The sequence below is a fragment of the Adelges cooleyi genome, unplaced genomic scaffold (genome assembly GCF_023614345.1).
Source record: "Adelges cooleyi isolate 19-005CV unplaced genomic scaffold, UGA_ACOO_1.1 ACOO_flye_CR_arks_rails_tigmint_CR_PRNA_9, whole genome shotgun sequence".
Classification (NCBI taxonomy): domain Eukaryota; kingdom Metazoa; phylum Arthropoda; class Insecta; order Hemiptera; family Adelgidae; genus Adelges; species Adelges cooleyi.
The window spans coordinates 13,973,393-14,000,059 of NW_026096579.1; the positions used below are offsets into that span (position 1 = coordinate 13,973,393).

The 26,667-nt window shown below is 29.4% G+C and overlaps 3 protein-coding genes and 1 long non-coding RNA gene across 5 annotated transcripts in view; 2 read left to right on the top strand and 2 right to left on the bottom strand.

Annotated features, from left to right (window-relative positions):
• LOC126846477 (dystrotelin-like) overlaps positions 1 to 13,576 on the top strand; it is a 14,696-nt gene extending 1,120 nt beyond the window's left edge. For both annotated transcript variants that reach the window (XM_050585897.1, XM_050585898.1), the window contains exons 4-11: positions 2,781 to 2,982; positions 3,068 to 3,308; positions 3,407 to 3,518; positions 3,651 to 3,814; positions 3,924 to 4,051; positions 8,981 to 9,085; positions 12,126 to 12,240; positions 12,708 to 13,576. In XM_050585897.1, the coding sequence (XP_050441854.1) occupies positions 2,781 to 2,982; positions 3,068 to 3,308; positions 3,407 to 3,518; positions 3,651 to 3,814; positions 3,924 to 4,051; positions 8,981 to 9,085; positions 12,126 to 12,240; positions 12,708 to 13,358 (1,718 nt within the window). In that variant the 3' untranslated portion in view covers positions 13,359 to 13,576. The remainder of the gene's footprint in view (positions 1 to 2,780; positions 2,983 to 3,067; positions 3,309 to 3,406; positions 3,519 to 3,650; positions 3,815 to 3,923; positions 4,052 to 8,980; positions 9,086 to 12,125; positions 12,241 to 12,707) is intronic.
• Positions 721 to 2,172, bottom strand: LOC126846478 (prolactin regulatory element-binding protein). Its single transcript, XM_050585899.1, has one exon. It carries the CDS (start codon positions 2,061 to 2,063, stop codon positions 924 to 926), a length of 1,140 nt encoding a protein of 379 aa, XP_050441856.1. The 5' UTR covers positions 2,064 to 2,172; the 3' UTR covers positions 721 to 923.
• Positions 4,081 to 7,232, bottom strand: LOC126846479 (uncharacterized). Its single transcript, XR_007686888.1, has 3 exons — positions 6,973 to 7,232; positions 6,793 to 6,906; positions 4,081 to 4,514 (listed from the first exon to the last, which is right to left on the bottom strand). It is a non-coding gene; the product is annotated as an uncharacterized LOC126846479 (long non-coding RNA).
• Positions 13,577 to 15,583: 2,007 nt separating the features above from the next.
• On the top strand, positions 15,584 to 22,344 carry LOC126846356 (uncharacterized). Its single transcript, XM_050585690.1, has 11 exons — positions 15,584 to 15,768; positions 17,510 to 17,575; positions 19,199 to 19,231; positions 19,305 to 19,331; positions 19,577 to 19,601; positions 19,878 to 19,984; positions 20,725 to 20,778; positions 21,527 to 21,559; positions 21,630 to 21,656; positions 21,733 to 21,757; positions 22,008 to 22,344. Exons 1-11 carry the CDS (start codon positions 15,708 to 15,710, stop codon positions 22,090 to 22,092), a joined length of 543 nt encoding a protein of 180 aa, XP_050441647.1. The 5' UTR covers positions 15,584 to 15,707; the 3' UTR covers positions 22,093 to 22,344.
• The last annotated feature ends 4,323 nt before the right edge of the window (positions 22,345 to 26,667 follow it).

A 26,667-nucleotide genomic window follows, 5' to 3' on the forward strand; every position in this document is an offset into this window, starting at 1 on the left:
AAAAATTTGGTTATTTGATTATGTCATACTTTTTTAACCAACATTTATAATACTTTTTTTGTCGACTCGTTTTCATAACGGCACCTAATATGCCTGTTTACAAACTTTGTATAAATAATCTATGTATATATTATTTACCTATTAATTTATACTTTTATAATAAAACAAATTTGTATTATTTGTGTTCACGATAATAACTTAAAAAAAAAAAATGTTTCCAAATATCTTTTTTTGGAATAAGATATTTGTTTTAGATATTTAGTTTAGAATAACTGCCATAAGTGAGAAAAAGTAGTTAAATAAATTAGTTAATTGTATATCAAATACATTTTTATTTAAAATACAATTTTCTTTACTGTTTGAAATAAAACATTATTTATTATTTATAATTTTAAATAATCTGTTAAGTATTTGTTGTTTAAATTCTTTCACATGAAATTGTATTTCAAACTTTTATTTGGATATTTGATCAAATAACAATAAAATTGTATTCATTATTAAATAATATTATACCAAGTTATATAATTTTATTTTTAATAATTATTTGAGTATATAAATAAATAATGACCAGGTTTGATTAGTTTTGTCTCACATTTTCAGTACTTAAATTATAATTAATAGCTATCATTTTAAATATATTCAACTAAAATTGTAGTCAAGTTCAGATCATGTTTATAAAAATTCAACAAATAAGTTTGGTACATTTTTTTTTATATTGTGATTTTTTTTACAAAATGATCCTTAAACATATGCGCAATAAAAAAATCTATAAAATGAAAATTTATATACTCGTGTTGGTAATAAATAACAAGTATTTAAAAAAAAAAATGTATTTTGATAATTCCAATACTCATAAAATTATATAATTAAATAACAACAGTGAGGAACTTATGCAAGTTGCTCTATTTATACAACTTATTTTACTAAGAGTTGAAAATAATTATATAAAATAAAAGTAATATAAAATGAATAATTATAAACAATTTCCAAAAAGATACCAAAGTCTTACATGGCACATTGTGGAAACAAATTCGGTTATCGACAGATATTGACAAAACAGCTGCTTTAGTTTCTGGCACAAAATCTTTGTTTAAAAATTCGAGCCCCGTCACAAACATGGCGTGCGCTTGTTTGACGCTGTATATCATTTTTAAGTCGTATGCTTCATGAATACTAACACTACCAGAAAACATTGTACCCACAGCAATGTACAAGCCGTCTTCACGCACCGCTAGTGCTGACGTAGGTTCAGCGAATTGAAACTCGTAAATAATTTTATTATCATAAGACCATCTTTGTAGGAATGACTTTTGATTAGGACCGTTGGCTATTGTATAGATATTATAGGTCGGCTTATCATTGATAATACCGAATCTACATCGTTTAAATATTTGCTTTTTGTTTGTCGGATGTAAAAGATTAGATTTTGTATTAGTTACTGTGTTCCAATGAAACGCTTGTCCGTCTTTTGCGACACTCGCTATGGACGCTCCATCAGAACTAATGTCGATATCATCAATTTCTTTTGTGTGTCCCGTGAAAACCTTCAGAGGTTCTGGATTATTGTCTTCTTTGATGGGAAAGTTCCAAAGACGAATACAACCATCGGTACCACCGGTTACCATTATGTTACCAGAGCTATTTACCTTGACGATTCTTTGGAGTGGTTCGTCCTCGTTGAAATCTGTAACTAACGAGCGTCCTGTGGATATTTGGAAATTCAATTCTTTAGTGGTTTTTCCATTACCGAATGACGGTTCTAAAATAATGTCAGCTGTATACTGCCGACACTTGTCGTCTTCGTTGCATATAATATATATTTTACTACCGTTTTTATAACAACAGTTGTTCATGATTACACACGGACCGCTGTCGTGACGTATGACTTTTCTCATCGTTAACGATTTTCCGTCTTTGCAAATTTTGTACACCTCGAAACCATTAGTTATTCCTGTTTTGCTCGATCCGCCGCCTCCCGCCACTAGTATGTAGTTTCTGAGGAACGTCTGAATGGAGTACATTGGTAAATTCGTGGTAGTCAATACTTGCGACTTATTCGTCATTTTGTCGTCTTGTTAAATAGAATTTTTAGTTTAAAACAAATTAAAATATTAAAGTATATTTTTTACAGTTTTAAGTTGAAAATGTCTCGTTTAATGTTTTGGTAATGTGTTATCATTTTCGTTTTGACACGTTATCATTGTTGATGTGTTGGTTAATTGGTTTAACCATTATTGTTGTTCTGATAACGCACACAGTGTTGCCGCCAAAAACTTGTTGTGTGATGAAAAATAAATCTTAATAAATTGAATAAAAATATCTATTCAAAATTAATATCTTTTTATAAATTTTTAGTTTTATTTAAACTACATAATATTTTATATTTTAATAATAAAATATAACTATTTCCGATTGTTGATTTATTATTTACTATGAAACAACATTTGATTATTCGTATTATCTTTTTGTCAATCAATTTGCTTTTGTAGACCTTTTCTTTTTTTACAAATGATTATTATATGCATTACAGCAGTTAAAATGTTTACCTAAATTGTTTGTATATTTGTAAAAAACACTTTATCAATTATAATACAAATACTAATTATTAGTTTTTAATTTTTTTTTTTTTAAAGAAATCATTAGAGCCGTTTTATGAAAGATCTGTATATACATATATATACATATGCATTTTCAATTTTTAATTATCTCTATAGTCTTTGAAAATAGTAACACTAATTTTTTTGTTAATTTTTAACAATATTAATTGTGTTATGTTGCAGTGGACCGAGTACCGTTGTATATACTAAATGGAGTCTACGAACAGCATAAAGGAAATGAGCAAAACCTTATAGATAAAAGTACGTTAGAAGATATTATATCCGACGTATTTTTTGCAGTAAAAAGAGACAACCCCGATTTGAAAATGAATGAAGAAACATCTACTTTGAGTTTAGTCAAGATCTTAGGGCAAATATTTTCTAAGTAGGTTGTCAACAATGTTCGACTGCAATAGTATCATTATAACCGGAACAATTATTATAAATTGTAAAGTAATTTTCATTTTTAGGTATTCTACCAAAAAAATAAATCTAAGATCTGCTTTAACGGTAATAACGTGTTTACTATGCGATCGGCTGCGATCGAGACTAGGTTATTTGTTTCAAATCAATTGTGTTAAATTAGGATTTACCAAAGACTGTTTAAAGTACTTACTAAGAGATCTTAGTTTGTTACTTAGTTTCTTGTGTGAAAACAATGTTTTCGAATCAATATCGATCGATAGCGTTGTCGATGCATGTTTTAGTAAGGTAATTAATTGTATACACTTATTTGCTATTATTATTATTATCGTTTTGTGTCTTGATGTTATTTTAACCACCATTTTGTTTTTAAAAAATTTTTTTAGTTTCATAATCCAATCACTATCGATGAAGGTCAGTTTATGCAATGGTTCATGACAGAACCACCTGTATTAGAGTGGTTACAAATTTTCTATCGATTAAAAATGGCAGAAAATGGTAAATAAATGTGTGCACATTAATTGACCCCTTACGTCAATTACACAAATATCGAAAAATATTTTTCGATTTTTAATTGAAAATTCACTGCATTTTTTTAGTTAATAAGGAAAAGGTTTTTCTAATTTTCAGTCGATCACAATGTCAGTTGCAAAGTTTGCAAATCGTCCGTAATAGGTCTCCGTTACTTTTGTTTGAAGTGTGTGAATTACAACCAATGTCAAAAGTGCTTTTTGGTCGGCGCCACAAATAAAAAACACAAATTGAAACACGCTATGCAAGAATATTGCTGGTTGGTCAGTATATTTATAATTATACTTTTAAAAATATAATTTAAGATATATTTTATCACATCTTATGTTTGTACGACATTTTTATGATTGTTTTTTTTTTTTTGACGCACAGGAAACACCTCAACAGTTGTACACTCAGTATTTAAAATCGTTTTTAGGAAGGCTTTTTGGCTTAACTTCCAAGATGAAATATCTTCCCGTCGATACACCGTGTGAAGAAATTGGAGAACCGAATCAAAAGTAATTTGTCATTATTATTAACTAAAACATTGCCATTATATAACATTTATTATAAATTAATCAATAATAATTGGGTATATATACTAATTAATATAATGCATGAGTTCAAAGGAAACTATATGATGTACCCGCGGTCAATAAAATAAGGATATATTCTTTTTGTACAACTTTAATGGTACTTATTGTGTGCAATAGGCGAAACATGTATTTAGTTAGATGAATAATTTAATTAGTTTGCTCAGAATGTCTAGTGCATAATTAAACTATTGCATTAATTACTAACTATGTATAATATACTTAGTGATTAGTATGTACAATATTTTTAAACAATTTTTGCTACAGTCTCACTCTGTTTTGTTTTTGTCAATGTGGCATTTATGTTTTTGAACTTCTGCTGAGGCGTTGTGATACACATCAACCGATAATCTTCTGCCGACCAGTCGATTTTGATCTTGTGTGAATACTAAGAGCAAACATTATGATTACTAATACTTTAAATCTTTATAGTTATAATGTTCAGTAATTAAATTTAATATGTTTCATGTTAAATGTAGAGGGTCCATTCAGTGTATCACATCAAATTAATCATTTTAGTTTTAATTTAATCTATTTAGACTTCTAATTAAAGAATGTATACTTCAACGAGTTGTTTAATGAAATAAGAAATTTACGCGGCGTGTATCTATGTAGGAATAGTATATTTTGTGGAAGGCGTTAAGTAACATTTTTGGCCTAATTTTTTTTTTATTTAACCCTTCGTTAGCCGGGTGAACTAAAGTTGTAGTCACATACCTTTTTTAAGTGTCATGAAAATAGACTCTTTTTTTTCAAAACCCTTACGATGACCTAATGACCTTATGTCCTTATATCAGAGGTAAAAAAATAAAGCTTTTCAAGTGGGAGTATCCGCCACATTGTGTAAATATTGTAGTTGTTTTTTTTTCTTCAAAAGTTTGAGATTTTATATTTGGCACATTTCATAAATAAAATATTCGTGTACGAGTTTGTACAAATGTATTTATATATAAAATATCCTCAAAAATCTGAGTGTTCCTACTACTATGGTGGGCTTTTTTTTATCGAATTTGATTTAAGAAAAGTGAACTTGTTTTCAATAAACGATTCCTAAACTAAGACCGTATAATACTATAAAAAGAAATTGGCTTATAAATAAAATAAAACGCTTAATTTCATAAAAAAGAAATCAACAATTGCTCATTATTTTAGATGTAATATTAAACCCCACGTGTGATATACATACAGGGTGACTTCTTCATCGCGAATTTTTCAGCCTTTTGGAACGAAGTTCCTTATCGCGCATAGGCGCAAATACGGGGGGGGGGCTAGGGTGGGCTTAGTCCCCCCAAAAAAATTAGGTTATGCAAACAATTTTGAAATACAAAAATATATTTACTTATATACATATATTTTAAAAAAATTTCCAGCCCCCCCAAGTTAAAAATTGAAATTGCGCCTATGTTATCGCGGGTTGGCGAGGGGACCTAGCCGAGAAAAAATGTTACGCGTTATAAAAAAGCGTCATGAAAACTATATGTAGTGCGGTCGAGCGTGATCGGTTCCCAGGAGTGAGTGGTACCGGGTTCAAATCCGGCTACCCTCTCAATACTTTTTGCATTTTTTTTCAACTTTTATGGTAATTTATACTGCAATAAGTCTAAAAACGTATAAAATATTTATATTTTATTACTACAGAATACATTTTTACCCTTAAAAGTACTTGATAACTGGCTGATAACTTGCACTGTCTCTTTATCTCTCTTCCTTTTTCTCACTATCTACTGAGATGCTTGAAACAGTGACTCTCTGACAAATAAATTTATGAGTAAAGTTATTTATTGCATCAGTAATCAAAATTAAAGAAAGGGGTGGGTAGAGAGAATGAGAGCTTGGCACGTTAATGATTTTTTCTTATTCCTCACTTCAAATTCATTCTCACGTGTTACTGCTTACACATTTCTTTTTCCTTAATTAAAATTCTTTCACCCGTTTTACTACAGGACGTTCGGAACTTCATAAAGAATATTATAATATATTTATATTTTTAATAAAGAATAAAATGTTCTTTTTGAAACGTTTAATTTGTCTCTGAACAGTGATCCTACACAATCTACGACAAAACATGGTACAACTATTGATGCTGTTTTTCCAGATATTTGAACAAAATTGAGTCAAAAATATACGTCTCATATTTTAGTCATCATAAATCAATAATTTCTATGATAGAATGCGAGATTTAGTAATATATAATAATATACATATGATAAAAAGATTTTATATCAATCACTTTTTATAAATTAATCGAATGCAACCATATGATATCTGAACTTCGTTCCTACCGAGGGTCCCGTGACCCACTCAGTTTTTTTTAAAATTATTTTTAGTGTTGATTAATCAACCAAGTTCACTGTATTAATACATATTTAACAACATTTAAAAGCTTCAATTCAACGCAAAATATTGAAATTCGCAATGATCTTGCTTTAGGATAGAGCAAAGTTTTTTTTAGATGGTTACAAAAAAAAAAATTATTCGTTATGAGTTTTTTTAAAACATTGTTCACTTTTAAACAAAACATATTTTTGGCGACGATCCGGTTACTTTTAGCTGTAGCCTATGATGTAAACCGTAATTTATATTAGCCATTTATGAAATTAGTAAAAAAAAAAAATTAAGTAGTCTAGTAAGAGTATAACGTTTTACAAAACAACAATTTGATTTACCGTCTGAATGGTATTGTTTAGATCATTGATCTTCTTGGCCGTTTCGTCGTATTCCGATTCGAAATTCAAATAGTTTGGCACCATAAGACTGGTTATGAAGTCGTGACATCTGTCCTATACAATAGTAATAATAATAGTAAAAGTTTTGGCGGTTAAATTCGTGTGCAAATGCGTTTTTACCATTTTTTACAAATGTAGTAATTTGGAAAACGAGTGCAAAAATGTTATTATTATTTTTTTTTTTTAATAATTTCGTTGACAAGAAAGTTGACTAGCCGTAAGCACCAATTCGTCATGGACTAATCATATTTTATTGTATGTTTTTATAATGCGAGCTAAACTTTTAAATTGCTACTGCGTGTGATGTGTTTGCAATAATAATATGAGAAATGTAAATAAAAATACCAACTCCGTTTGACTGGCGACTGCAGTGTTATGCCGGGAAACACTTCTATTTGAACTAGTTGTTATCTCTTATTGGTCTTAGAGCAATCGGTTATTAGAATCAGTACACGCGAATGCAGTTGAACCATAGTAATAATAATAAGCAACAAAATAACGCGAATCAATTTCGATGTTGCTAATTTCTTAAAAGATAATATTATTTCACTTGTATTTAGTATTAAATTGGTATTCTATTACCTACAAGTGACGGCACAGTGGTCCGAGAAGGAAATTTAGGTATCAAAATTAAGTCATTACAAACGTTTAAAAAAAATTGTTTACAGGAATTTATTAGCTTATACTTGACGGGTATAAGTAAGGATGTCAACAGTTAGGTTTTTCTTGTACGAAATGTGGATTTTTTTGTTTTACAAAATCGTATCTCGTTTAATAATGGTCATATAGAAAAACAATTGTCATTTTTTAAATTAGAAGCTATACTTAGGCGCAATTTCAATTTTTAATTTGGGGGGGCTGGACATTTTTTTAAAATATATATATAAGTAAATATATTTTTGTATTTCAAAATTGTACGCATAACCTAATTTTTTTGGAGGGGCTAAGCCCACCCTAGCCCTCCCCCCGTATTTGCGCCTATGAAGCTATATTTTTTTAAAATTATTATGTAACTAAATTTTGTTTTCGGCTACCATTGTGGCTAAAATAAAACTTGTCAGGCGACACAAGGTAAAGTTTTGTTTTGGTTTAATGTAGGTATGTTTTTAATTATTGTCAATGTTTTGTTTATTTTTAATTGATCAAACCTATTGTGACATACGTTTATGGATATTTTACAATTAACGAAAAAAAAATTACTGACTCAAAAACCATAAGACTGTGATCAATATATATATATATATATATACTATTTTTTTATAGAGAGTTTATCTGAAAAGTATAATTCAAATTTATTTACACTATATAGGACGGATTTTAAAAAAATTGTCCACCTCTAAAATTTAAACTTTCAGTAAATTATCCGATAATTACCGTCATTATTTTGAACAGTAATAAAACAACACTGCTTAAGTGTATAATAAAGTTTTTTTTCTATAACACTCCATCATTGTAGCACTGCGATTACATAATATATGTACACAATAAAATATAAAATAACTAATAATATATACTATACGATTAAGTTATACCTATTAAGTAATCTCGGCTTTTAATCGAAGATATTTAACAACAATTTTATTAATTATAAATTACTAATAATATGTGATTTTATTGCGAAATAGATATGAGCACGAGTACAACATGTTTACATAATATTTTTATCGTGTTTACTGAATAGCAACCCGTATTCAAAGAAATTTGTACATAATTTGTAAAGATAATTTCCCATTTTTACCGTTTAAAAGGTCAAAGTAACATAAACTTATTACAAATATGTACAACCAATTTATGATACAACTGTACCAAAAAAAAAAATAGCGATGGACAATTAGGCAGATAGAAGTTTGAAAAAAACGAATTAGGGTGTTTACCCATCTTGTACTCAAATTATATCCATAAGAATATCCGCGATACTATTATTAACATTTGTTTATCAATTTTGGACTTGGAACAAATATTAGTAATACATAGTTTGCTTAAGTAAAAATCGTAACTCAGCTAGACTCGTTTACTCTTCTCGCTTTTAACGGAAAAGTAAAAAAAAACCGCACTTGAACTATGATTTTTCTAACAGATTTTAGTGTCAAAATAAAAAAATGTTTTAAATAATTTATTTTTATTTTAGCGGTGTGTGGGCTAGAGAATCGAGCTCGTCATTAGATTCGGCTACAGTTAAGTCGCCTCGTCAAGAACTGCAGAGTGTCATATCTCAAATCGAAAGAGAAAACCGGTATGTTTGTTAATTTATACTTTGGAAACGAAAATTATTTTATTAAGGAATATTTTTATGAATATATAATAATTTATTGTTCATCATTAAAATAAAAACTGTCCAGTTCGATGGACAAAAGTGCACATTATGGTTTAGTAATAAATACATGGTCTATACACTTATATCAAACAAAAATTTACATTAGAGCAAATAACAAACTAAACATTTTCCCGGGTTTAATGCAGAATGTGTAGTGTAACTTTTTTTTTTTAAGTATAATATTTGATTTTTAATAAACAAATACACTATTAAACTCTTTAGAATCGTTTAAACTTACACACCAGTCTAAATAATAAACCAACAATTATTGTTTTGAACATTTATTATACCGTTATAGGTACTATTATAGCTTGTCCTTAAAAGAAAAATAACATCTTATTTGTATATTATTATTGTTTATTTTTTACCTTTTAGTCATATTAAAGGTTCTTAATAATTGTGAATAGATTATCAAATTCATTTTGGAAGATTTGAAAAAACAAACATGAAATTTTAGTGAAATGACCCCAATTATAGGTCGCAAATGCTTGACCCCCCGGCATTGGATGTTCAGGTCCCAATATTATGACAGAACATTGTATTGTCATATAAAATGAGTGTCTAAGTTCAATTTCAGCCTTCTACGATATTGGGAGTGTGTTAAATTAATTTTGCAAGATTTGAAAAATACCCGTACAAACGTCGTGCGTGTTAGCGATTAGAAAAGCATGTAATAAATACCGTATCGTTTCTTGTACTTGAGTTCCTACTTGTATTAACTTAAGCATTTATTTGCCATACTCTTAAAAAATATTTCATAGTATAATTGTTTTCTTGGTATTAACCTAAAGAAGATAATTTATACAGCTTAAGAAAACAATTGTGTTCGGATTACGTTTCAAAGTATTTTTCTATAACGTCTTTCACATTGTAAGGATAACAATACCTAATATAAAACGATAAATTATATTTTACATATTTTTTCATCGAATGCATACTACGACTTGTGGTTTATCGATAACTTATCTTAGGTACTCGAAGAAAAAACTATACATATAAGTCAATAGATAAAAAAACAGTAAATAATATTGACAAAGCTTTTTTTTTGTAGGCCATACAGTAGCCAGGAAGGGAAAGCGGGGGATATCCTACATGCATTGGCTTATTTTTTTATTAAAAATTAATATTTAGTTATACCATGGCTGAAATCTATATTGTGCCAAAAAAAGAAATTAATTCGTATTGCCAAGAAATTAACTGTATTATCTGTTTTAGTTATTTATCATGCACCTAAAAAAAATATTATAATTTAAATATAGTAGGTCAGGTCAAACAATATATTTTTCGAAATCTAAGTTGATGGGTCGAGTAGTTTTTAAAAAGATAATATTACTTTGATGTAGCATTAAAGTATAGTATCTTAATGTAATTGGAATTAGTTTAGCTTCGATGGAGTTATTGGGACTTAAGGTCTAAAAATTATACTAAAGATAACACGGCAGTATTATAAATATAGAAAAATATTACAAAATCTGTAGTTTAACTGTTTTTTTTTTCATTAAAGAAAAACAGAAAAAATATTTAAGAACTCTATAATTCTTATCTCATAAAAGTTAATATTCTTATTATTGTTACCCGTCTATGTATTTTTGTTATTTAATTTTTTTGGTCAATTATCAATTTAACGTAACCCACGTTCAAACATTTTTTTTTTTTTTTAAATAGTTTTGTTGGTCGTATTAAAATATTATACAATTTCCTATTCGATCAACCAATTTGTTCATTTGTATGTTCTTAGTTAAAATTTTAATTGAAATATTATATACATTACTACTTTACTGAAACGTCGGCGGCATAAATACTAAACTGGACGTTTTTGCTCGTTTCACTGCTTTGGTGAACTTTGACATTATTGTTTTATCAGAAATTTGGCTACACAATGATGTCAAAGGCTGAATTCTGATTGACATAAAAAAACATTTATAATTGCTGTCGAATAACAATCCATAATAACAACAATGCGTAATTCATTGTAAAACTATCAATCGATTCTTCTATACTTTTAATCAGTATTGTTTACATTCCACCACGCTCTAATATTAATGTCTGTGATGACTATTCTTATATGGGCAATTACTTGTTATGAATATTATAGTGGTGCTAAAATTATTTTGCTAGATGTTCATGATTTACCAAAATAATAGTAAACATTTTATTTTAGACTTATTTTTTAATTAACGCGTCCAATATTCACGTTCCACGTGAGTCCCTGAGAATATATTATCGTCCAGCTTTAGTTATTAAATGTAAAATCAATGTTTATATATTAAACATTTGTACTTAAATTATGTGTACTACGATTGTATAAATTGTGATTATATTATGATTAGGTCATCATTGATCATTAGCTAATAGTTTTTAATTGGGATCTCATATCAAATTAATTACGTATTAATGATGCTATTAATGTCTCTTGTGATTATAATACATATAGTGTATTTAAAATTATTGGTAGATTTTGTAGGAAAAAAACATTTTTTTGGTAGAAAACATTCTATATGATTTAGTTCTCTGTTGGATGAATTAATTCATAGAAAGAAAATAACTTACAAGTTAATTACAATATTTTTTTATTAATTACGAGCTAAATGTAAAATACAATCCACACTAGATTATAACAAGTACATCGACTATAAAGATATGAAGATATGTATCTTTATAGTAATTTATTCAGCATCGGCTGAACATTTTTTTAATACATTATACAATAATTTATATTTCTCTCACTTAGGAATGTCGTTGATATTTATTCTTCTTTTTTATTATAGTTGATCGCATTTGGCGACTCATTTTTTTTTTGTTTCGACAGACCATCCGAGACTTTAATATAATCGCAGTATAAAACTACCGTGTACTATCTTGTCCAGATATTTAATGTACAAAAATCAAAAATACATTTATATTATATACCTCAAGACTTACATACGGTGTTATACCTAATTTATTATTGTTGTTTTAGATTGCTGGAAATCAAAGTGAACACTCTAAAACGTGGCGACTCTCAATTTGAAGTATTTTTGAATCAACACAGAAGCAAAATCGAACGACAGCTTACCCGACTAAAACATTTAAAAGTTAGTAAACCTTGAACATTTTGATATAAACAACGAATCATTACTGCCAGTTTTTTTGCAATTTTGATGCGTATTTAACAGATTGAAAAACAGGTTTTATGATCTCCGTGGCCATTGGAGTTTGTGGCATCTTAAATGGTTTCTCTTAGTGCCTGGCTGTGACTCGTCAAGGAACTTTGGGTATCTCGCTTCTGCTGTTGTCTCCTTACCTGTGATTGGATGCTTTTAGAGGTTTAGTGTTTATTTTGATGCTCAAATTCCCGCTAACTTTTTTTTTCTTGTGGTTTGAATTTGTGGTATCGTTCTTCTGCTCAGAGTTTCCAATTTCCATAGTCCAATCGTTTCATTGATCAGCAGTAATGATCGAGGGCTGATTTTTGGCCCTTCGGTTGAGTTATGTGTGATGGTTGGCCGGTAAAGCGTTAGTCCACCTCAGTGTGTTAATTGTGTGCTAATCTTGTTCGTAGAATCATTTGAGCGGTACGTTCAGCCGTGGAAAAATGAAACGCATGCAGAGCACGCCTCTCTTGCTGTCCAGACCAGCGGGCGTGGACCACCACAAGGAGACAATAGCGGTGGCCAATCTGTCTCCCATTTATTCAGATGCGACAGGTGGTTCGTCTTCGGCGTTGGCTCCCAGTAATTGCATTAGCGCTCTGAGCACTTTGTATGCCGAAAAACTCGGCGGTGAGTTCACTGTCAAGTCGGATGTAAACGAATTTTCACATTGGCTGGGCCCGAAGAGGGCGGTCAACATGTACGACGACCAAATGTTAAACGGCACATACGTGGAGCAGCCCAAACTACCGGAAACCCGTGCGCACATTTCCGGCAACAAAGAGAACGTGGACGAGCAGCAGCGGACCGGAAGCGGCAGCTTGTCGAGGTGCACCGAACCGGCAGCCGACGTGCTGTCGGACATCGTCAACAAACAACAGACGTGTGCGAACAAAATCGCCATTACCGTAAACAAGCAATCGTCGGTTTGGCTCAACGGCAGCGCTGAGGATCCGGACAGCAGAGCCGCCCAAGAAGACATTATGGATGATAAGGACATGGAGAAATTGCACACCGAGTTGGACAAAATCCTAGACGAGTTACAAAAATTAGTAACTTAAAAATTAACTTTATTTCGACCCATCTCTCTACCACTACTACCCCCCCCCCCCAACTCTATTCGTTGGCTACGGCTGTATCCTACGATTTTGAAATCAACGACATTATCAGCTATATTATAATATAGTTTTATATTCATGTATATTTATTTTTATATATTTATAGTATAAATTTATAATATTATAATAATAAAAAAAAAAACACGGAGAGCGACTATATAGATTGGATAATATTATGAATTTCAAACAATTAAATACATTTTTTTTTTTTTTTTTTTTTTAATATAGTATTGATCACCTCTGTTGTTGTAGTTTGATTTTAATATTATAAAATACTGCTATAATTTTCCCACTATATTTTCCTACTATAACAAGTGTTATAATTATATAGGTCGGTAGTTAGAAAACAAACTTAGACTTCCGGCCAAATAAATTAAATTTACATATTTTTTTCATGCCTTGTTTAAATATGTAGACAAATTTTTATTTGTTTACAACAATGTATAATATATTTATACATTTTTAAGATACCTCGATCGCAAACTAGAGCATCGCATTATTGTTTGTATACCTGGTTATTTACACATTTAACTCTGACCTAATACTGTTTTAAATACGAGTATATCTATTGTTCAACATAATTGTTTTTTTTTTATATAGGGGTACGCCCCTGCTTCACGCTAACCTTGTGATGTTTTCATCTTCTGTCGGTTTCGGATTGTTCTCGTCCATTCTAGATTGTTTCTCGAGACTTGAGCAGGACTGAGCTTCGAACTGAATGTAGCCGGTTTATTACAAGTTTGACAAGATAAATTTTATATGGCGTGCAAACATATATTTGTTTAATACGAAATAGTAAATATCATAGTAACAGACCGCTTGTGTTCTCATAAAAATAAATAATGTTTTATCATACAAGGCCTTTATAATGTATAAACAACTTTATTACAATATATAAAGGTGGATTACTCACCAAGTGAGTTGCCAACTTTCAAATCGTGTAATGTAGGACAATATATTTTTTCCATATATTATGTCCAAGGGGTCAAAAGGGAGGAATAATTATATTTTTCAGATTTCTTAGTGATTTCTAGATTTTTTCTGTGCTGAGACACTTGAAGTTATAAAGTTTTTGAATTATATTATTCTTTCTATTAACAAGGGGAGGGTATATATATATATATATATATATATATATATATATATATATATATATATATATATATATATAGTTAAATCTAACAGTGTTAAACGTACACTCGTGGTTAGGTTTTTTTGCCCGGTCCGTTTTTTTGGTTTGACGAGGCGTGTATTTTTTTTGTATTTTTCAGGCGAAAACTAAGCACACACGGTTACGGGCGACTTCGATTTTCAATCAATATGTTTTATAAGTGGACAACGTGTAGTAGAGAGATATTTCCTTATTATGTATAATACTGTAAGGCAACATTAATACACAATTATATTCAAAAAGAAAAACTAGAAAATTCGATTATTTAAAAAAAAAAAAAATTAGCGTCTTACATTAAATGATGGATCACCCTTACATAATAATTTATTATTATTTAGCGTAGAATGATTGTTTTTTTTTTTTGCGTTTAATCACTACTCTGGATTCGGCACGTATAAGATATAATGCAAAATGTAGACGTCAGGTACGATTTTTATTGATACAACACACAGGTGTTACTTAAAAATATATTTTTTTTTTACACTATTTCTGCCTTGCTAACCAAAAGTGCCGTGACTAGAAAAAAAATTGTTGTACAAAACCGATAAATCATATGAAAAAACAACTGTACTCATATTCTGTAGCTGTACTTTTGTTTATCAGGGCAGTATTGCTTTATTATAAAAACTAATAAAGTAAAAGACCTCACAGTTGGGTCAGGGCATAGTGTGGACGGATCATATTGGCATTCCGGAAGGTTAAAGACCAACAATTATTATAATTTAATGTGATAAAGCCAATTATTGATTTGTTTTAAAAGAATGCCTATGAACCCGCTACCCTTATCATGTAAAGTAAACAATGTTTTGTTTTATATAAACTTCAATTCAGTCAGAATTATAAATTATAGTATTAATTTTAAAAACACTTTTTATTTGGATCTAAATTTCTCAATATTTTAAATGTGATAAACAAAAAAAAAATGTTTAATAAATACTGTATTGTACATTGAATATGATATGTTTGACAGTTATAATATTGTACTATTTTTCACATCTGTGGACATTTTTTTTTACTAAAATCAAAATGAGCGCACATAAGTCACAGTGTTGAAACGTTGTAGCTATCGTGTACTACTTTTAAGATTTTGTGCTTTACTTCTGAAATCAAAAGTTTTCATAATGAAATTTATCAATTTCTTTGTAATAATTTTTGTATTTTTATCTTCGAATGTACAAAAAGGTAAGTATAAAATAATATTCACTTATGCTATATTACTTAAAGTGTCTCTGTATAAGCACGTTTTTAAACCCTTTCACTGTTGATTTAATTTTTTCTAGTGTAAACTAGAAAATGCTATAAAAATATACTGCTATTGTTACTTATATATCGTTATAAACAATCAAATGATAATATTTTCAAATACCTTTTGATTGTGTTTATTCACTGATCACACATAGTAACCTGGAATGCGACTAAGGTCAAAGTGTAATTTTCCCCTTTTTGGGGGTTTTTCCTTAACAAAAAAAAAAAAGTTTGACCACAGATTTTCGAGAAGATCGTATGTTATAGTTCTATTCTAGATCTACCTTCGGTCTTATGATATTCTAATCTAGATCTCCAAAAAAAACGTCTTGAAAACATTTTATGTGTTTATGTGGTTGTGTATTGATTCAGAGAAGTGCTTTGTGTAGGCTATACCGTATACGTATATGTTATTGTTATCGTTGCGAAACCAAAAAAATCAGTCGCTAAAAACAATGACAAATAATTGTGTGTTTTTACACGCAATACTTCAAGGTGTTTTTTATGCTTACTAACATTAACAGTACAGAAAATCTGAGTACATAGACCGTTATTAAGTTACCATGTTTTTTCATAGCAATACGAATTTAAGGCAAATAGGCAATAAAAAAAAATACTGCTGTGTGTTAATGCTATGTTTTTTAAATATTTAAGGAGTTATTAGTATTTTGAGATAAATAGGCTGAGGGGAAAGCTATCGTGAAGTAAAGAAATTGTTACTGTTTTTTACAATTTTAGATACTTAAAAAAATATAATTAGGTCGATGTTGATGAAGATGTGGTTTTCGTTTTGGATAAATTATTTCTTATGTAGTGCATTTGGTGTTCACCTAACAAGTAACTGTTTGAACAAGCATACAAAATATCACATCAAAATATGTTTTCTTCTTGTTTTAATAAATAACACAATTTAAAACATGTCTTCAATACGTTAAAAATGTAAAACATAACATTCAGCAATATTCCAATGGCAAAAGTTTAAACTAAAATTAATTCACGTGTAGGTTTAAAATGTATACTATGAGCTAATATCAATGGATACGATTAAGGTAATGGTTTCAGCAACCTAAATATTTACTACGGTCAAAAGGTGATACCCCCCCTTTTTTGGTTCTATTATGGAAAAAAAAGTTTGTCTATCGATTTTTGAGAAAATTGTATATGATTTAGTCCCACGCAAGATCCACCTTTAGTCAAACTTTCATCAAAGTCCTAAAACTTTGCTCGAAAAGAAAAAGATTCTTTCAACTATGTGTTATTTACACACTGCCTAATATGAAAAACGTTTCAAAAAAAAAATTAATTTCAATAAAAACATATCATCAGAAATTTGCTGTAACTTGTTTATATTGCAAAGTTAATTATATAGTCTTTGGTTTTATAACTTAGTCTTTCTGATATTTTTCAATTTTTTTTTTATTGTCTCATTGAATTCGCCCTGTAATCACTAGGATGTAGTTTCAGACAAATGTTCCTAGAAGAATTTCTTATCCGGTCTTTTTCCTTGACTTTACATTAAACCTGTGACCTCCTCCTAGACTATAGTCTACATCCTGGGAAATTCTTTACTCATTCTAACATTAACCGTACACTGAAACGCGATCAGGGGTAACCAATTGAATAAACATTTTAAACTTTATCTCCATCTCACAATAGAACTTAATCAATTTTTTTACAGGTCTTGGTGAGGACATAAAAGCTGAAAGCTTAAAACAAGGTGACTATGTTGGTGTCAAAGAATACCGTAAGTATTGATTTCAAATACAAAAAAAAAAAAGCCAGTACAGTGGGTCGGGGCATAGTGGGGACATGAAGAGGTCACAGGTCTACAGATTTTAGTATAACCGAAAGTGATAAAATCACTTTTAAATAAACGATTCGGTGCGAATCTGCGGATAGTATGTCAAACCAGTTGTAGCGGTTATAAGATAACGTGGGACCAGCAATGATGTACTTAAAATGTAATATTTAGTCTTGTGCAGGGTGGACACGATAAGGGTTGATCGTCTGTCTATAAAAATGTACTGTCATAGTTGCCCATACATCGTAATTAACAATACAATGAAAATATTTTCATTACCTGTTGACTGTTGATTCACTCACACACAGCAACCTAGAAACTGACTACGGCTAAAGTGAAAATTTACCCTATTTTTGATGTTTTTCTATAGTGTAAAAAAAATTTGACTACAGATTTTTGACAAAATTGTATATGTTATAGTTCCGTTTTAGATCTACCTTCAGTCTAATTTTCAAATCTAAATCTCTAAAACTTTGCTTGAAAAAGTGAAATAAAGAAAAAAAATTGATCCCTTCTAAGGGAAAGGGTTTATGATATTTTTTTGATTTGTTAATGTTCATCGATAGTACTATGTTTGAAGAACAATTAACATAAATTTGGAATTTTTTCGACTATTTTTAAAAAAGTTCTAGAGCATCGTAATTTCAAGTTGAAAAATGTTGTACATTTTTTGAGTGTTTTTCTCGATTTTAATGGGGAAGGGGTGACTTTTTTTTTAATTTTTGGCCTACTAAAGTACCTTCCAGGTATGATTTCTGATCTATAGAATTGCTACACGAAGAAGTCGGTTCAGCAGTTTACGAGATATCGTGGGTCCAGACACAAAAAAAAAAAACACATCATTGTAAAACCAGTACCTTCTCAGCTCCGCATCGAAGCTAATAATATGTAGGCTATGCAATTTAAAATAAAATCATCCTATTTGCAATTAAAAAAATATGATCTGTATTCAGAATCGGACAAATCCGGTTAACAAATCGGATAACATAATATGTTATATATTATATTGTTTCTTTTATATTAAATGTTATACACATATTATACAAATTATAATAATATTTGGCTTATATAACTTTTGATATAGTAATTTCCATTAAAACCGTATTCGAATAATCCGCTATTCTATAAATATTAATTAATAAAAAATTACATGATTTTCTAAACATAAATGCATCAATAGTTTGAACGTATTCAATTATGCTATTGCTCAGTTAGTTTACATATTACAACCTGCAGACCTTTATCTTTATTCTACCGATACTACAAATGCTGTCAATTTTCAAAAGGATTTTATTTCAATATACATGAACGCGGTGTAGCCTCATATTTCTGAATCTTTAGTGCGTGTGGTGGCCACACAGCCGATTATTTATGATGTCACAAAATACTGAAAACATTGTTTATTTTTTACACATAAAAGTATAAAAAAAAATAAATGTGGCAACATAAATGTTTCTTTTTAATAGAATAATATTAAAAACACCCTTAAAATAATACACTCTTTGCGTATGCCACGTATTTCGGCAACAATGTTTCATCTTCAGTCTCTGTCTCTTTTTATTTTAGCATCCACGGTAAAATTTGGTTGGGTTGTAACAGGTGAGCATTATCAATGATACTCAATTCCTAGACACTTTTGTACTAATGTTCTATTACTTTTATTATCGCACAGATGGCGTATCTCCGTTTACAGGCCTAAGTAATTATATAATATTTATTTTATTATAGTACACAATGTAATAAGTCCATAACTTAAATTACAACTATTTTTAAAGTGTTAAATAAACCATTTTAATTACTATATATTTGGGCGAAGAAAAGTAAACCATATTGTTGTTTTCCAATTGTTGGCTTGAAAGTTAATTCGTTTCAATTTGTTATTTAGTTATAATGTTTTTTGGAACATTTAAAAACGAAATTTTTAATTAACTTTTTTTTTTACAGAAATTTTGAAAGTGTATAAGCTCGCGTAAGTGATATTATTGTAATGTAGTTTTGTATTTTCATTTTCAAACAATTTTAACAAAATATGACGATTCGTTGAAATAGCTACTTAATTAACTTTTCTGATTTTCTAGTAAATAGTAAATTAAATAATACTACGTTATGGACTAGATTATCGACTACGGTTTTTTTTTTTGAACTTTGAACACAAATCACAAGTCAAATATCGTTTATGAAGTTTATGATAATTAGTATCGTTTTTACTATGTTTTTTTATATAATGAATATCCAATGGTTTCAGCGATAGCGACTACCGAGCCAATGTTGAGTGTATTTACGGAGGGAAAATTCCGAATTGGCTATATGCACTGGGTCGACTTAACGAAAGGCCGCATACACCACGCAGATGTAACAAAAAAATATATAGACAATATTAGAAATAGATATTTCAATTGTGTACTTTATTCTTGTAGTACGAATATGTTTTTGTTATTTTACTCTTCGCAAATTTCTAACCAGACTAAATTTTCGTATGTACTTTTGCTACATTTATCACATCGAAGGTATTTATTTAAAGCAAGCCTGTAAATCAGAAAATATTGTACCTACGCCAATTAATTTTTAAAAAAACCAATTTTTTCAAAATTGAGATAAACATCCAAAAAATGACCACATTTTTTTTTATTTAAACTTTTCAAATTTCTTTTTTAACATAATTTTTAAATTCGTATGGAATAATCATTAGAAAAAGTAGCGAATAAACAATAAAAAAGTTTTAGAAAAATACGACGTTCTAGATTTAGATTGTGTTGATTTATACTGCTCATGTTTAAACTATGGTAATTTTTACTGATCTAGTTGTCTTATTTTTTCTTAACTAGTTTCTTATCATTGCATAATTTGTTTAGTACTTTGAAAAGTTAAGAAAAGAGGTAACCATAATTACAACTTATAAATATAATATTACATAATAAAGTTCATCGTTTAACTTAAAAATCTAATACAGATTACATTATTCTTACTAATAGACAAATTTGATTAGATTTTAATAACAAATACAATAGGTACACAACAGTATAGTTGCCTAATATCCTAGACTAACATTCACAGATCATTATGTTACATTGCATTTATCATTTTTTTCTTAGATAGTAAAGCTGGAAATTTAATCAAAGGTGACTTCATTGGTGTTGTATTTTGCGGTAAGTATTATTTTCAAATACAAAAAAGTAAAACATCATAGCTTACGGCTGTACAACTAATGAGGTTTAATCCTAAAATTAAAATAAAACATTTTCCCATAATTAAATCCTTTTTTTTTTACTATAGCATAATTACTCTCCAAAAGTGTTAGCCACCACAAGAAAAGCTTTTTGGGGGGAGGGGGGAATGTATACTTTAAAAATATTGTAAATATTTATAACAGTAATCATAAATAATCCATGGAAATGATAAAATGTAATAAATCATTGATGATCATAAAAATAAACAAAATTTTATTTATAACATTTTATAAATAATAGATCTCATAAATGTTAGTTTAATCAGTGATATTTTATCAATTTTGTCAATACTTCTAATGCTGTCACATAGATTTTACTTAAAATCCCACGAATGTCTATGAAGAGTAGCGTAGGAACACAAAATAAACAGAAGGGTATCTTAGAGCTTACTAAAAAACGGTCAGACATAATGACTTTTAGCCAGTGAGGACAATACTCAGGTATTTCCTTTTTTTTTAAATTTTTCTGTGACTTATGGCTACACTGTTCATTTATTTAATGTTGTATGCCGACAACAATGTCGTCGCCATTGTCTTGCTGAATTTTATATTAAATAACAATACATACAAGCATTGTTTATTTTTTTACAAATTTTCCTACATCCACACAGTCTAAAAGTATAGGAAAAATAAGTGTTTAAATAAATTTAAGGTTCTTTGTATTTTAGCCGGCACGATAAGATATGGATTCGTTGAAACAAGTGAGGAGTATCAATGATATTTAATTCTTGAATAAATTTATACTAATATATTACTTTCGTTATCTTACAGAATTTGTATCTCCGTTTCCAGAGAAAAGTAATTGCATATTCGTTCTATTTTGGAACATATAAAATTAAAGAAACTTCAATAAACTTCTTCAATTTTTTTTCAGAAATTATTGAAGTGTACTCCTCTGTGTAAGCAATAGTATTGTATTTTAGTTTTTATTTAAATATTACATTTTAAAACAATTCTTACGCTAAGCGAAATAGTTACTTTATTATCTTATAGCTTTTTCTAATAAATAGTAAAGGACATAATAATAATGTGACTAAATTATTGACTATGTGTTACTTGGTGTCAATAAGAATCAGAAGTAAAATGTCATTAGATAATTAGTATCGTTTTTACGATTTTTTTTTTAAATAAATGATTTAATGGTTTCAGCGGTAATGACTACAAAGCCAATGTTGAGAAGTATTATGGAGAAATAGTTCCGGATTATGTACAAATAATTATTAATAATAAATGATATTAATTGCACATGCTCTACACCAACAAAGCGTCTGTGAAGTACGCAAAATTTAATCATTTTCATAGGTATACATTTAAACTTAATCTATATAAAGGCTAGCCCATAAATTATTGTTACATTTGTATTGTGTCTACGTAGAATAATGTGCATGTACCTATATGCTGTCAATAAGTAAACATTTTATTTAGTTATTATATACAAGTCCTTTATTTTATGTTATTTTTGTAAACATGAATGACAATACATTTACTGTACAACAATTAAAAAATAATTGTTAAAATTTTGTTAAAATGATTTTACGAAAAATCATGTTTTAAAAATATATAGTTATTTAAAGCACATCAAATACTTTGTTCTATAAATTTATCATGTAAACCTCTACTAAAAAACCAATGTAATACATTAAACATTTTTAAAAACTTGTACTAAAATGTTTTTAGCTTGGTTAACTTAATGGTGAACTGTTGCAACAAAATGCTGTAACTGTAGTAAAACCTTGCAAATTTAATGGAAAGCTACAAAAAAAATGTATGTAAATATTTCAAATTCATATTAGTCCGAGTCCAAAGTACCAGGAGTGAAACCTCAAACCCAATACGAAAAAAGCAAAATCAAATTTAGAATGTTGACCACTTTTCTTTGCTGACAAAGTTATTTAAGAAATGTACCGACTGTTATTTGATAAAATATGAAACGGAATGTGTCAAATTTAATGTGACGATTTAGATACAACTATAGACAAATGCGAACAATAGATTACCTCAGTGTTATGATGAGAGTAATCGCCTAAATTTATCTGTTTATTGGTCAAATGATGATTGCTTTAGAGCGGTTATGCCTAAAACACATTTTCATTTAGTATTACGAGCACTACGGTTCGATAATAGTAATAATACTAGTAATGAAAGAATACAAATTGACAAACCAGCGCTCATTCGTACAGTTTTTGATGATTTTGTTTATCATTGTTAGCTAAATTCATGCACGGTCAGGGGATATTGTCCAATTGATTAGTTATAAGAAAGTTTCAGAGTATTATGGTCAGGTCATGCCAACATTTTTTAGGAACAGTTATTATTAGATAGGTACACTCTGACAGTGTATTTAATATTTAAAAGAACTATTTTTTTGGAATACATATTTCAGATACAAATAATGTACGAACACAACAGTTGTGAAATCTAAATAAAACCATCAGCAAGCGATGGAAGTGAGAAATATAACTGTGTGTATTGAAATTCCGCACGACGAGTTTAATAAAAGAAAATTTGGGGTTTAAATTTCATTTGTTTTCAAAACTGAGTAGTATTCATTCGGGAGTTCAAAGTTGTAATTTTTTTCGAGAACCTTTGAGCGTACGGAAAGCAAACAAGTTGCAGTTATTTGAACAAACACAAATTTTTTTTTTACCATATTCCTAAGACACTAGGCTTTCTTTTGTCAGTTTTGCGTTGCCGCCGCTTAGACAGTGTAGAGTGATACATATTATAATAAAAAACCGTACAACCATTGTCATCATGTATAATTCGACAGCGCTTGTGTTAATATTGCTAATATCATTTGAGTATTTCGTTTCACAAAACGTTTCTGACGACGTCTCTCCGGGATATATGGAGGAACTCGCAAAAAAATTGAACAAGTTAGTCAATCGACCGGGATGGATGAACATTGACGACGTTTCCGTCTATACAGGACTCCATACGAAGCACGTTGCCAGTGATGAGTACATTCTAGCGTCGTCCATATTCCGGACAAATTCAACTGTGGTAAATTGTAGAAACATTAAACCTGGTTTCCAGCAGATCATTGTAGTACTGAAATGCAAATACGCCGAAATGATATCCAAATATAGAGCTTTGTTGTTTGCCTTAGTACGCCAATGTCGAAAAGACGTTGTTTTTTTTCTATATTCTCCCTGCCGTTTTACCGAATGCCACGATATGCTTCTGGCTAAGCTTGGCAAAGTTCGGGTGGTGTTTCGCCGCATTACAGTTTATACAGGCGTTGTATCCGCCGTCGAACAGCGACGATCCGGACACAGTATCGTTGGCTCTGATCAAGTTGGACAATTTCATATCGGACATAACGTCTCGGCTAAGCGATTCCATCCGAGTCGCACGGGATACGGAGAAAATCGATGGGCTCAAAGCCAAGATGAACCTAATCACTTCGACTTTTACACGCATATCGCACAAGCACTTGGAGTATTTTGTAAGACGTCGATGTGTCATACCAAAATATATCCACATAACCCACAGAACAATTACAACCGACCACGAAAATAAAAACACGAGTATATCGTTGTTAAATTACATCGGAGACTTAATCGACAACTGCACTGAAGAGATAATAGACAGGTGGTTTTTCGAATTGGGTTTTACGTACGAGGTTACATCAGATTCGAGGAAAATTGCAATCGCAAACGTCTTATAACTTACAGTGCCGACCACAGTCAACCCTAGTAATATACACCGTTGTAGTAAATAACGATTCAAATTTTATTTTATTTTCAATGTAACATTGTTTACTCAACTTCAACATTGTACTCAAAATATAATGTACACACTATATTATAGTTCGCTGTCCAAGCATACCTATGTTTCCATGTTTTCAGTTTCACCATAGTAATAAAAGAAAATTGACTGTACGTATAAACATTTCGTTTTGAGAACCTGATTCCATATTTTTTTTTGTGATAAGTAAATTTTATGATAATATCATCTTAAATCGTGGCGATAAGTAACATTAAACGATAACAGAAGTAGTGTTGCACCGTTGCCACATTTATATTATACTAGTTATCGTAAAAATATGGATTTCTTTTAAAGTGGCTGCACTGAAAACGGCAACTCTTGAGCGGCTCCTCTACAATATTTCTATATGGTCAAAATGTGTTAATAGACACTCATAACAAGAAAAATGTACAAACAGTGTAGCCACTACTGTTTACCGATTATCCGAAAATATAATTTGATTCGCCAAATGTGACTGCTTTGTAAAAAAATGTAATTTATATCTGTAATAGCGTTTTAATTGTTTTAAGGAACGACTTCGATAGGAAGTTAAGTTATTAGTGTTTTTCTCCTAGTTATGGTTAATATTTTATAAAAAAAATGAATTTCGTATAGGTCATTTTCTGGCGTATCTGTTAGACGGATTTTGATTTTTGTTTTAATTTCGAATACTTGTAAAAGGTAAAATAAATTAATAGCCAATAATTGGGATAGGTTAGGAAAGTTTTCAAGTCGGATCTAATTTTATTTTTTTAATAATTTGTTTTACGATTTAGAGTGGTAAGTAAAATAGTTATAATTATATTATATTTGTTTATTTATTTATTTTATTGAATAAACGCCCGTAGGCTCAAGTACAGTACAATATAAAATAAAATAACAGAGAATGAAACAACGAATTGATAATATTGTATAAATTGGTACAACATAACACAAAAGTTTAATGAAATGGTTACAATTGACTTAAATACTGTTTAAAGAGTTGGGTATATATATATATATATATATATATATATATATATATATAAATAATTGTTGCATGAAAACTGCTTACAGCTTATTTTATATTTGATTGCAATGAACTACAGTATTTCATTTGCACTTAATTATATTTTAGTCATTCTAACAGCTCTTTATAATTCTTCAAGAAATTATGAAATATACGAATCAATTTAAAATGTACGTCACGAAACCATTATTTTATGTACATGCGAAAAATAAAAAAACTTTCTGCAATCTTTAATGGGCGTTTCGCCAATACCGATTTAACTGAACGCAAATCGTCATAATAATCCATATTGTGCAATGACTTTAATCTTTCCACAAAATAAGTTTTGTTAAAGTTGGTGTTTTTAAATTTTGTTTCTTGGAATTCAATATATTTTGAATCGATATTTTTCAACTAAAATTTTGTCTTTCGTTTGTTTATTTTCTTGTACAACTAAAAATTTAGTCGGCGGCATTGTAAACAACCATACGAAGGGTTTTAATTCTACATCTTCGTCTATACTTTATAATACTAATAATTTCATCTAAACAATCCGACATTAGTTGGTTGGATGTGTCAATTTTGTTTTCACATTTTTCCACGGTCCACGGTTCATCTATTTCAAGAGCTTGTTCCTGTTCATCAGAGTAAGGAAGAACAAAATTAATTTCCATTACATATTTCCATGAAGTGTACATTAATATGTAACGCATAATATCATTAAAAATATCGATAAAATTGTGTAAGTTTTCCATTAATTCTTTAACCGACACCGTGTCTTCAATGGGTTTGCAACAGTCAGTAAGTACTCTTACATAGGTGTTTTTCCAAACGTACCCGATCTCCGCAAAATGAACAAGTAAATTTTCCATAATTTTAACGTTGCCCAATATAGATTTCAAACTCAAATTCTTCAACGGGAAATGATGGAAAGCATGGTTTTCGATATTCAACAGTTATTTATGTAACTGATTTCCTCTTGGATTGTGTTGCGAAAGACACTAATAAATTGGACGTGTATCAAATTTTCCGTTATCGAAGCAGTATCGATCAGTTTTTTTAACTGTTGAG